This window comes from Orycteropus afer, unplaced genomic scaffold (assembly GCF_000298275.1).
Source record: "Orycteropus afer afer isolate SDZICR_OR568_19922 unplaced genomic scaffold, OryAfe1.0 scaffold00433, whole genome shotgun sequence".
NCBI classification, from domain to species: domain Eukaryota; kingdom Metazoa; phylum Chordata; class Mammalia; order Tubulidentata; family Orycteropodidae; genus Orycteropus; species Orycteropus afer.
The window spans coordinates 1,377,958-1,391,163 of NW_006922020.1; the positions used below are offsets into that span (position 1 = coordinate 1,377,958).

Sequence of the window (13,206 nt, forward strand, 5' to 3'; positions counted from 1 at the left end):
CACTCATCGAATTTGGGGAGGGGGCCAGGGAGGGAAGAGGGCAGCCTGGGAAACAGTGCCTGCTTGTTTTAAATCTTTATGGAGGGGGTAGGGTGAGGGTGGGTGGTGAATGAGGGAGACCCTCTGGATACTGTTGGGCCTGATCCTATCTGGACTGGGAGCCTGAGGTGCCACTGTGGGGTGAGAGTGTGGGTCTGCTTAGATCAGAGTGGTGGTGAGGGGCACTGTGAGAAAAAATGGGAGTGAGATATCAGTCCATTGGGAAGGGTGCCACATCACCCTGGTATTGTGTGTGTACTTCCATGTATCTGAGAGGGAAAGTGTAGGAGGGTACCCTATAGTCCATGTGTGTGTGTGTGTGTGCGCGTGTGTGCGCGCGCATGGAGGGAGCTGGGGGGTGCAGGTATTAGGGCCTGGTGGTGGGTATCTGAGAGTGGGGTGTGTGTATGAGATGGGGGGCCTATTTAGGGATGTGTAGGTGGGAGCGTGTGGAGGACCATGAGAGGGTGTTGGGAGCATGCGGTGTGCTTGCAGTGTGCTGAGTGTATATGTTGGGCATGACATTGGGGTGTGTGCATGGCTGGGGATATTCCTAAGCTGAGGTGGTGCAGGGGGTGAGGGATGGGGTGGGGACCCTAGATGAACAGTGGATCTGGGGGTGGCCCTGCAATGGAGTGCAAGGGCTAATGAAACCGAGGACTCATGCTCTCGTCCCAGTTCTACCCAAACCCCAGCCTTAATGTCTGTATCATGAAAGCCCTGGGGGATTGTGGGGATGAAAGGAAGTAATGAAGATGAAGTGCTTCCAGAGCCTGCCCAGGCAGGCCCTCAGCAGCTGGGCAGAGGGCTCTCGGCAGTTCCCCTGGGGCCCCAAACACAGACCTCACTGGCTGTTTATGGGGGGGGTATTGAGTTGGGTGTCTGCCCCCTGTGATTGGCGATGGCAGGAGGCAGAAGTTCAGGTGCCTCTGCAGCGCCTCACCGCCTGAGGGTGGAGGGTGTGGAGATTTGAGCGGGCAATTGTATACAAGCCGTGAGATTTGTGGCTGAGTACCTACAGGTGGGGAATGTACAGAAGTGTCATGTGAGCATACTCTGGCAGGGCGGGTCTGTGTGCCTCACGTGAGGTATGTGTGTTAAGCATGTAGTTGTGAGATTTCCTGAGGTTTGCATGGGGTGTATTAGGTGATGGAAGGGATCAGAAATGCAGTTGTGTGGCCAAGTGTGCATGGCAGGGGTGTAGTAAGTAGGTGTATGTGTGATGTGTGCTGGCTGTGTTGTGTTGTGTAAGCTTAGTGCATATACAGGTTGGGGTTGGTAAGTGTTGCTTGTAATTGTTTGTGTGTGTACGTGTGCAGGGGTACCGTGTAGGTGTGTGTTTTTGTAGGGTGTGGCTGCATGTTGGCTGGGATGTGTTATGTGTGCATGAGGATATTGGGCTGTATTGCCTGTTAGTTGTGTGTGTAGGTGTGGGGTGTGTGTGTGTGTATCAGACAGATGAGGGTGTGCACTTACCTGGAGAGGGGAGGGCAGTGAGAGTCAGGGAGGACTGCCAGGGTTCTGGGGCATTTGGATTTAGTTCTTCTTTAAGGGGATTGCATGGATAATTATGCAAATTATGCATGGAATTATGCAAAGTTAAGAGGTCGTTTGGGGGTCAAAGGCTGTTTGTCACCTTCCTGCTCTGGCATTCTGTGACTTCTGAGGCTTTCCCTGCTGCCTGCAGCTCTGTCCCTCCCTGCCCCCCATTTCTCTCCCCTCTTCTCTGTGTCCCCTGGGAGCAGCAGCTACGAGCACCCCTGTAGTGGTCCTACAGGAGCTCCCCAGCCTGAGACTCCCAGCAGGCCCAAGGAGAGGCTGAGCTTGGGGAACTCAGTGAGATGGCACCCCAGGGTCTGGCAGGTCCCAGGTGCTGCCAGCATTAGTCCCCACTGAGCTTTCCAGGGCGAGCTCAGAGGTGACTGGGTTACTGGCCACTCCCTGCCTCCCATCTGGAGATTGTTATTATTCGGAAAGAATGTTCCCTTGGATGCAGGTTTGGAAAATCACTGAGGTGGCCCCTTCCCCAGCTTTGTCTGATCAGCATGAGGCTAAATTAAGATGTGAGAGAATTCTCTCCCTCTGCCTCCCACTCACGCCTTCTCTCCCCCTCTCTCTCTCTCTCTCTTTCTCTCTCTCTTTCAGAGTCTCTCCTCTACCTCTCCCTTCCTGTCTCCCCCTCTGCCCCTCTGCCCCCTACCCCCCTCTGACCTCTGCTTCCCACGTCGCTGCCTTCCCCCTCTCCCTGTCAGCTTCTGTTCCTCTCTTCCTCCATGATCTCTCCCTCTCCTGCCTTCCCCCATCTCTGTGGGGAGCTGGAGCTCCTGGTCCTTAGCATGGAGGAGATGGTCGTCATGGTAACGGTTGTCATGTCGATGGCTACTGAGCTAGGGATGAATAGTATCTAGGTGAGAGCTACCTGAGTGGAGGCTGATGGATTCACAGGAGGCTCCATGCTTGTCTCTGAGCCTCAGAGCTGCACAGTATGTCGTCTCCTGCACCCCGTCCCAGCCCTTCAGCCCTCATGCATGTGCCTGTTTGCACCAAGGGGGACTGTGTCTCTCTGTGGCTGTCTTTAGGGGAGTGTGTATCAGGGTGTGTCTGGGGTGGGTGTGTTCTCTCTATGTCTCTGGTTGTGTCATTTCAAGGATCTGGGTGCCTTTGGGGGCGGTCTTTGGATTTGTGCAGGCCTTTCCGGGAGCAGGGTATTTGGGGCTGGTACATGGCACTGGTCACTGAGAAATCACATGGACTGCCTAATTTGGTCCTCATTTTTACCCTTGTTTGAAGAATCCCAAGGACCACAGACCTCTTAGAATCCTCTGAGCTAAAAGTCTCAGAGCCACTCCCTGCCTTGCTGGAAGGACGGGTGGGCTGTGAGGATGCCCCACTCAGAAGCTGGGCTTGAGCCCTGTTGCCTGCTCTGTTCCATCCTGGTGTGTGGCCCTGAGCAGGAGCCACAAGTCTCTGGCTTCAGGCTGCTTGTCTAAGAACTAGAGGGACAGGAGCAATGTATCGCCAAGCGACTCCATTGTGGCTCGCTAGCACAGGTGGTGGAGGCTGGCAGTGAGGGGAGGCTCTGGTCCCCCCTCCTCCCGATCCTGGGGATTTGTTCTGGGCAGTGGGGACAGAGACAGGAGGTGGGGGAAGTTGGACGATAGCTGCTCAGAGCTCCTGGAATGTCTAAAAAGGAGGAAGACCCAGCAATTAGTCATGGGAGCAATTAAACTAATTGTTCCACTCCATGACTCACTGGTAGCAAGTAAATACTGATTAATTCATTACTTGGAGACTGTGTGTATGTGTGTGTGTGTTGGTGGTGGTGGGTATCTCCTGGCCTCCTGCCCTGGCTTCCTGCCCTGGCTGAGCTGGGTAGGGCTTTGGAGCAGGTGGTCTAGGCTGGGGGCCGGAAGCCAGGATGGAAATTCTGCACCAGCCTTTCTCCAGCTCTGTATAGACTCTGGGGGGGGGGGGCATCAGTGGTGGGGGTGTGTTGGTCTGAGCACAGAATATAGAGCCAATCCAGCCCCTCTCCTGCTCACACACCTTCTATGACTGCCTGCTCCCTGTGAGAGACTTCTCATCAGTGCAGATGTGCAGACTCTACCCACAGACCTACTGAATCATCGGGTTCAACTTTCACAGAACTCTGCTACACAGCCAGCATTAAAAATGACCAGTTTCTAAGATCAAGTCTTCAGCCGAACACTGCAAGCCTTCTGTGATGGGGCCCAGCTGACTTTCCCAACCAACACTTCAGCCACCCCTGTTCTACCTCACCCCATGAATCAGTCACGTCTTCCTACCCCTACCCCTAAGATCATTCCTTAAAATAGTTTTTGAATGCTTACTAAATGCCAGGCACCTTGCTGGGCTCTAGACACTGCCCTTACCTTTGTCAAGTGTATGGTTTAGGGGGGATGGACATAGTCACGAACAGAACCAACCAGCCACAGCTCCCAAATAGTGACAAATGCCATGGATCCAGGAGCTCAGGATGCTCTGAATGGTCAGGGTAGGAGGGCTTCTCCCAAGAAGTGACATGGGAGCCAGAGTTAGTTGGCAAAACAGTTGGGACATGAGGGGATGGACAGGAAGGGTGTTCTAGGCAGAGGGAACAGCATAAGTGAAGGAGGCAGGAAAAACCAGGCATGTTCTACAACAGAAGGGAGCTTGGTGGCTGGAATCAAGTGTGCAGGGGTGCGGGGTGCAGGGTCAGCTCTGCAAGCACAGGCTGCACTTCCCCACCTCAGAACCTTTGATTATTCTGTTTCCTCCATCTGAGATGCCCTTCTCTCTTTATTTCATTTAAGACTCAAATGCCATGTCCTTCATATCCCAGCACCAGGAGCTAAATTCACCTTAGGTGGCAGGGACCAGAGCTGGGCTCAGTCTGGAACCAGGGTAGAAGTGTGATGAGATGTTGAGGGGAGAGCCAGGGAGCAGGGCCATGCCTGCCCCTCTTAGGTGGTTTGCATCCCTGCCTTTGAAGTCATTGGCAGTGGCTCCAACCCCAGGGTTGAGGGGGGAGTGATGATGGAGTGATGATTCTTGGGCCTGAAGAGCTGGACCCTGGGAGAAGCCCCTCTCACCTCTGCTGACCCCCAGCAACCCTCCTGGCAGGCATGGAAGTAGTAGTCAGGTCCTGAGCTGATTCTGGGGCATTGAGATACTTCAGGAGTGGGTGGGGGGAGGGGGATGATTTCTTGTTTGGGGGTAGACCAAGGGCCAGGGTAGAGCCTGCACTTCCTTCTCCATCCCCCCTATCCACCCAAGGTACTTCTCTTCCAGAGCCCCCAATTCCCCCAACACCCGTGTCCATCTGACGGTGCTAGTTGGGGTTTTGAGGTGGGAGACGTGAGTACCAAGCAAAGTCTGGATCTCAGGCACATCACGTGCTCTCTGGTGACCTTGGGCAGCTGGGCCTTAGTTCTCTCACCTGTCACATGGGACTCATGACCTTCACACAGCCCCACCCCCAGCTTGAGGACTCCTACCTGTGCATCTTGTCTGTGAAAGATGCTTTATGAGTAGGGGTGGGTGGTTACTGACCATAAAGAGAGTAATAGGTAACCTGTACCAAGTACCTTTGTGAGCCAAGGCTGCACCTAGCACTCCACGGGCATCAGCACACTGAAAGCTCACAGCCCTATCAGCTCATAGCTACTATTAGCTTGTTTTATAAATGAGTAAAGGAAGGTATGGAGATATCAAGTAATTTGCTGTAGGTCACACATTTAAATGATGGATGCAAATCCTAGCATTCCAACCCCAGTCTGTGCTCTTAACACTATCCCGGCTACCAACTGGTTACAGTCAGGGGGTGGGGGAATAACCTGGGCTCTCAGTGGTGGTAGTCAAGAGGAAGATGGGGCTGTAGCTCTTGAGTGGGTGGAGAGAGGTATCAGGCCCACCTGCAGCTCTCTGCTGCCCACTTGGAGGCCCAGGCCCAGGTGTCTTGCCCCTCTGGGCCGGTCCAGCCTGCTGCCCTCAGGTACCAGCCCCACCCATCTCTCTCCTCCTCAGGCTCAGCGCTGGCGCAGTGAGAACTTTGAGAGGCCTGTGGACCTCGAGGGCTCCGGGGACGATGACTCCTTCCCTGATGATGAACTGGATGACCTGTACTCGGGGTCAGGCTCGGGCTGTAAGTACTCTCTCTCCCTGTCTGGGGCAGTGAGCAGTCTGTACCTAGTGCCTCACCCGCAGATTTGCTGGCAAGGAACAGAAACCACTCAGCAGCTCACTTAAAGCCATATGTTGTTGTTGTTGTTGTTATGTGCCGTCAAGTCGGCCCCAACTCATAGCGACCCCTCCTTGGGTTTCTGAGGCAGTATCACTACGGAAGTAGGATTGCCCAACCTTCCTTCCGAGGAGTGGCTGGTGGGTTTGAACCGCCAGCCGTCTGGTTAGCAGGCAAGTGTCTTAGCCACTATGCTACCAGAGCTCCCTCCAAAGCCATATGGGGAAGCTTATTATATGTAGGGAGGCCAGGGAGGGATCTTCACGGACCTCAGGAACCAGAAGGGCAGGTGGCCCTCCCTGGGTACCAGAACCAGGACTCCCAGCTCTCCACCGCCTCATGACCTCTCTGTAGCCTTGCTATCTCAGCCTTCTGGTTTCGGTGGGGACACAGAGCCACTCCTCCCCAACCCAGCTTTCAAATTACTTTTCCAATCATTGGGAGGAATTTAGCACTCCTCAGGAGCCCTGGTGGCACAGCGGTTCATCGCTGGGCTGCTAACATGAGCCAAACCCACCAGAAGCTTCGTGGGAGAAAGATGTGGCAGTCGCCTTCTGTAAAGATTTCAGCCTTGGAAACTGTGGGGAAGTTCTGCTCTCTGTCCTACAGGGTCTCTGTGAGTGGGAGTTGATTGGTAGGGAATAAATTTGGTTTTAGTTGCGATGGCAGCTCCTCAGCAGAGGCAATTTGATTGGCTCTTCTTGGGTCGGGTGCCCCATTCGATCCAATCAGCTGTGGCCAAGAGGCAGGGTTAGAGCAACTATGAGAAAGGGCATGAGTTCTAATCCCAGCTTTGTTACTAAACAGCTGTATGTCCTTTGACAAGCCACTTCTCCTCTTTGAGTGTGTGTATTTTTCTCTGTAAGTGAAAATAAGTATACCTTTCTCTCTGCACTATGAGGGTTTGAGATAAAACAGGGTCTGGCACAGAACTCTAAAAATGGTGGCAAAAAGAGGAGGGGGCTGAGATTGGGGGGAGGGGCGGGGCAAGCAGGGTGGTGTCTGATGGGATGGCTCCCTGGCTCCTCCCATACCCCTACTCTTCCTGGTTCAGACCCCCAGGAGTTGACTGTGGTCTCCCTCAGTCTTTCTCATTTCCTCTCAAGCCCTTCACTTTTCCTGGCTTTGAGTCAGATTGCTCAAGCATTGCCCTGCCCCACTGCCCTCCCACTGCCCTCTGCCTGTGCCTCTGAGGGAGCCCTTAGTGAACCCACGACCTTGTGTTTGTGGTAGGGTATACCTGGGTTTGACTCTCTCCCCAGAATGCTGCTCTCTGCCCTGCTTTATCCCTCAATGAACTTTGTACCCAGTAGGACTCAGTTACTGTGGCTGGACTGACTTGATAGATGCTCTAGGCTGGGTGGGCTGGAATAGTTAGGGAAGGCTTCCTGGAAGAGGTGGTCCCTGGAAGAACTTTTGGCTAGGCAGAGAGGCACTGGGGGAACATTCACTAGCTAGATGGTAACCTTTGGTCCAGCTCTGCCTTCCTCCCTTCTGTCATCTTGTCCTGGGGGAATTTGGGCAAAGAGAGGGGATTGGGAGCCCCCAATCTTGGTGGCCATTGCTTACATGGGTTCCTCATGACCCTCATGATCTCGCAGCTCCCTAGTTCTCTCCCTCTCTCCTACCCCTCAGACTTTGAGCAGGAGTCAGGCATTGAGACAGCCATGCGGTTCAGCCCGGACATGGCCCTGGCAGTGTCCACCACGCCCGCTGTGCTGCCCACCACGGACATCCAGCCGGTGGGCACCCCATTTGAAGAGCTCCCCTCTGAGCACCCCACCCCAGAGCCAGCTACCAGCATGCTGGTGGTGACAGAGGTCCTGGGAGAGCCTAGCCAGAGAGCCACCACCATCGCCACTACCATGGCTACCACTGCTGCCACGACTACAGGGGCCCCCACAGTGGCCACCGTGCCTGCCACGGTGGCCATTGCTGCCCCCAGCACTCCTGCAGCACTTCCTTCCACGGCTACCACTGCTGTTGTAAGGACCACCGGTGTACGAAGACTTCTGCCACTTCCACTGACCACAGCAGCCACAGCCCAGGCCACCACCCCAGCGGCACCATCACCTCCTACCACCATGGCTGTCTTGGACACAGAGGCTCCAACGCCCAGGCTGGTCAGCACAGCTACCTCCAGGCCAAGAGCCCTTCCCAGACCAACGACCACCCAAGAGTCTGATGTCCCCAAGAAGAGCACCCTGCCCCTGGGGACCATTGCCCCTGAACCCACGGATGTAGCTCAGGTGAGGAGTTGGGAGAGGAGGAGCGAGAGCAAAGGAGGATGGGTGAGGGCCTGAGGAGGAAGGATGGGGCTGGCAGATTAAGGACCAGGAGGGTGTGGAGATGAACCAGACTGGAGAGGGACGGGGCCTGAGGGGGATGTGGACAGAGGATTCGGGTGGAGATTGAGATGGATGGGGATGGAAAGAGGCCTGGATCGGGACTGAGGAGACAGAAATCTGGGGGCAGGGTGGTGGTTTTTAGGATGTTGGGGCAAGATATAGGGAAGGAATTAAACGAGTGTGTGTGTGTTGGTGTAAGGGTGGTGTGGGCTTCTGTATTCTGGTTCATAGCAGACTCAGGGAGCAGGCAGAATTGGAACTCTTCCCCTGCCACTTTTTAGCCACGTGAACTCCCGCACACAGATCCTTTCTAGACCTCTGCTTTCTTATCTGTGAAAGAAGGAAAGAATAGACCAGAAATCATAGTGTCGTGAGAATTAAATTTATTAATATATCCAAAGTGCTTAGAACGATGGCTGGTAATCATAAAGAAACTTAAGTCTTAGCTGTTGTTGTGCTTCCTGCTATTACTGTTATCATCATCATCCTTAGTCTGAGGGTGATTAACAGCGAGGCTGTTTGAAAGAAGAGTTTTTGTTCACATTTGTGGTGTGTCCTGTGTGCCTGGTGTAGCGCAGTACACTACCTGTGCTACCTTCTTAGTCCTCACAGCCACCCTGTGGGGAGGGGACTCATTTTATAGTTGGGGCAGTACAGGATGGTGAAACTGTTCCCAGGGCTGCACAGCCAGTTGTGACTCCCCAGCAGCCGGCTCAGAGCTCTTCTGGGGCTGGATCATGTGAGTTTGTGTCTGTGTGTGTATGTGTGTGTGTGTTGGAGGCTGTTTATATATGAGCTCTGGTGGCTTAGTGGGTAAGACATTTGGCTGCTAACCAGAAGGTCAGCAGTTCAAACCCACCAGCTGCTCTGCAGGAGGAAGATGAGGCAGTCTACTTCTGTAAAGATTTACAGCCTTGGAAACCCAGTGGGGGTTGTGGTGAGTCAGAATTGACTCAATGGCAGTGGGTTTTGTTTTGTTTTCTTGGTTTATATATGGGGCTGGGATTGAAGAGAAGAGAATGAACATGGTTAAGAATGCTGGGGATGAGTGATATCAAAGAAATGGGAAACGGAGTCTGCATTTGTGAGGTGTGCTATGCAAGGAGAGAGGGCCCAAAAGCCCCTTGTAGCTGGTCTCGCTGAGGGAGGCCCTCACATTGGGAGCTGCTCCAGGGTCAGCGTCAGCCCCCTCCAGCTCCTCGGCCAGTCCCTTAGCTCTTGGGCCACAGCACGACATGAGCCCCTTCGCCTGGCTCCTTTGAGCAGCTGGGTAGTCTGTTGTTTTCACAGACTTGGTCAAGCAGGAAGGAGGAACAATGACAGGGCACGGAGCCCGAGTGGGCTGGCGTGCAGAGTCCAGGCAGCCGGTCTAGCCACTGTGTACTGTTCAGACACCGGGCTCAGCCTCTCCACGTCCACCTAGGAAGTGGCCACACCCAGCCCCAATGGTCTCCATTGCCTCTGTTTTGGTCTCATGATTCCCATCAGGAGTTGTGGTCGCTGGGCTGGTTCCCTGGACACCTGTGTCCCACGGGGCATCATACTCTGTGGGCTGTGCTCTTGGATGGACCTCCAGGCTAAGGGACTCAACCTCTACCCCAGGCATGGGGACCAGGGACCAGATCCAAGTAAATAACAGCTGTACCCAGCATTCCCCAAATGGCCCTTTGGTAGGAATCCCCCAAAGGATTGTTAGTAAGGCAACCAGTGGGGGAAGTGATGGGAATGGATGGGGACAGGATGTGGCCAAGGTGAGAAAAGAGGCAACATAGTATTACCTGTAGGTTCTACACTCAAGAGTGTGGAATTGGATACACCTGGGTTGTAGTTCTGCTTCTATCATTTGCTAGCTGAGTGACCTTAGGCAAGTCATTTAACCTCTTTGAGCCTATTTCCTGCTCTGTAAATTGGGGGTAATAATACTGCCTTTAGGGGGATGTTGTGAGAGTAAAATACATGTAAGGTACTTTGTACAGTGCTTAGCACATAATAAATGCTTAGTAAGGGGGCAGAGTGGTGGTCATGGGCTTGTGTGTGTGGGGATGGGGATCTACCTATAGCAGGGGATACTGGGGCCTGGCTTGCGAGCTCATACCACCTTCTCTGCAGACCCCCACTCCAGATTCCTTTCTGACCACAATCCGGGCTGAGCCAGAGGTGCCTGTGAGCGGGGGGCCCAGCGGGGACTTTGAGCTGCCAGAGGAAGAGACCACGCAGCCAGACACAGCCAATGAGGTGGTGGCTGTGGGAGGGCCTGTGACCAAGCCCTCACCTCCACCTGGAGTGCTGCCCAAAGGTGCCCGCCCAGGCCCTGGCCTCCTGGACAATGCCATCGACTCGGGCAGCTCGGCTGCACAGCTGCCTCAGAAGAGCATCCTGGAGCGGAAGGAGGTGCTCGTAGGTGAGGCTTTGGGGTTTGGGCCAAAGAGGAGCCCAGACGGAGGCAGCTGGCTGGGAGGCACCCAGGAGGGGGATCAGGGAGTAGGTTTCCTAGGAGCCAGGTAGGCAGAGAAGGCTAAGGACCCAGTCCCCCAGCCCTGACGTCTGATTCATTCCTGACCTCTTACATCCCAGGCTGTGACCCTGACTTCATCTCTACCTCCAGTACTTTCTTCAGTCCCCTCTGGCCCTGCTCCCCTGAGCCATGCTCAGTGATTCCCCCCTTGGACCTCACCCCTTGGATCCTAATCTCTGACCCCATCCTTTGGCTTGACTTGCCCCAGCCCCTGGCCACAACTCCCCAATTCCAAACTCTTGGTCCAAATCCTGGCTCTCCAGTAATGAACAGTGTGACCTTGGGCAAGGTACTTCACCTTTCTCAGTGTCCTTTCCTCATCTGTAGAATGGGTGCAATCATTCTGCACTTAGTCAGTTCTGAGTTGCATGCCTGTTCATGTATCAATTCTTCTGTAATTGGGATGTGTCATTGTTTAATTAAAGGAGCCCTGATGGCACAACAGTTAAGCATGTGAATGTGGACCAAAAGGTTCGAGGTTTGAACCCACCTAGCAGCCCTGCAGGAGAAAGACCTGGTGATTGGCTTCCGTAAAGATTACGGCCCAGAAAACCCCATATGGGACAGTTCCATAACATGGAGTCGTTATGAGTCACAATAGACTCAACAACACCAAAAAAATAAATAAATAAAGTTTTAACCGGCAGTATTTTTTATTTCCTAGGGGAAAAAAAAAAACAAACTCCTTGTTGTGGAGTCAGTTTGACTGATAGCAATCCCTCCTTGGGTTTCCGAGGCAGTATCTCTACGGAAGTAGATTTCCTAGTCTTCTTTCTGAGGAGTGGCTGGTGGGTTTGAACCACCAGCCTTCTGGTTAGGAGTCAAGTGCCTTAGGCACTATGCTACCAGAGCTCCCTATAAAATAATGGTGCATCTTATGACTGAGGGATCTTACGTTTGATGAAGATCATAGCATCCTCCCAGGACTGTTAGTAGGATTCAGTGAGTTAATGTGTGTCAGGCACCTGGAAGGGAGCCAGACACACAATAAGGTGTGTCAGTGGGAGTCGGTGCTAGCAGTATTAGTATTGACCCCATCTTCACTACAACACATCTCAGATGTGGAACCCCCAGCCCCGCCCCAGCCTTACCCCACCCCCAGACCCCTCACCAGTCCCAAGGCTCTAACCCTGTCCCACCTGCCTCTGGTTCTTGACCTCTCTCCTTTCTCTCTCTCTCTACAGCCGTGATTGTGGGCGGGGTGGTGGGTGCCCTCTTCGCCGCCTTCCTGGTCACACTGCTCATCTACCGCATGAAGAAGAAGGACGAGGGTAGCTACACGCTGGAGGAGCCCAAGCAGGCAAGCGTCACGTACCAGAAGCCTGACAAGCAGGAGGAGTTCTACGCCTAGTGGAGCCGCAGTGCCTGCCTGCAGCCTCAGCACCACCCTCCGCCCAGTCCCTACCTGGCCTCACTAGCCCAGGCCTGGGACTGGGCCCAGGAAGAGACCTGGCCCCAGTTCTTGTCTGCCCTCTCTCCTAAGGCCTGCGCAGGCTGCCAGCCTCACACAGCTCTTCCTCAAGGGGTGGGAGACACTGCCATCTGCCCCATACTGTGCCCTCACAAGCTCATCTCCTGTCCCTACTGGCCCTGGGCTCAGGACTTCAAATCAGCTGGACAGGAGGAAGGAAGCTCCTGGTTGGCTGGTGGGAAAAAGGGTAGGGCTTGAGGTGGGCCTGCAGGCTCCTTATTGGAGCAGAGCTCTCTCAGGCTAGTTTCCAAAACAAGCATTTGGCAAACTCAGCCCTTGAAATCACCTGGACATGGCTCTTGTCCCAGTCTCCTCTCTGCCTAGGTGAGAGGGTATCCCTTGTCCCTAACCTGTTCTGTCCTGGCCTCTCTGGGGTCATGGGGTTGCCCCCCAGCCCTATATACATGTTCCCACAAGCTCACCCCCTTCTGAGTTTTCCCCTGAAGATATGGCTTCCTGAGGGTACCTGAGCAGCCACTGGTGAGGAGGGGCTGCCCTGACGTCCCTCTTGCTACAGGACTTCGTGTAGTCATCTCCCACACTGTCACATATTGTCACACAGTTGCAATAAGACAAAAGCACGCAATGGCAACATCACACACAATCCTGACCTCCCAACCAATCTCTCACACACATTCTTCCGAAGATTCTCATGCATTCCTTATGCACTCCCAAACAATCACAACAATACAGGTCACCAGTCAGAGTGACAGTGTGGTTGCTCTGTCTGTCCTCCCTTTCTTGTACACTCACACTGTGGCTCCACACACCTCGTCTCTGGCTTTCAGGCTCATGGGGAGGGTAGAATCAGGCTGGAACAATCAGCCCATATTGGGTCACCCCAAGTTGCCCTGTCACACTCACTTCCACACCATGGCACTCACACCAACTACATTGCCACTGACCTGACCCGTGATGGACACAGTCCTACATGGATGCACGCTCGCCCTACACAGCCCACTCCCACACTGCAGGAAGACAGTGGGTCCTTGCCCTTCCCAGAATAAAGCCTGGTGTGGGGAGAAGTTGCCAGAAGCCCCCTTAGGGCATTGCACACTGGACTGGGCCTGGCCTCATTTCTTTCTGCTTCCTT

The 13,206-nt window shown here is 54.0% G+C and overlaps 1 protein-coding gene across 1 annotated transcript; it reads left to right on the top strand.

Annotated features, from left to right (window-relative positions):
• Positions 1–940: 940 nt before the first annotated feature.
• SDC3 (syndecan 3) lies at positions 941–11,993 on the top strand. The gene is made up of 5 exons (XM_007954143.2): positions 941–964; positions 5,566–5,683; positions 7,415–8,028; positions 10,237–10,528; positions 11,827–11,993. Exons 1-5 carry the CDS (start codon positions 941–943, stop codon positions 11,991–11,993), a joined length of 1,215 nt encoding a protein of 404 aa, XP_007952334.2.
• Positions 11,994–13,206: the final 1,213 nt, after the last annotated feature.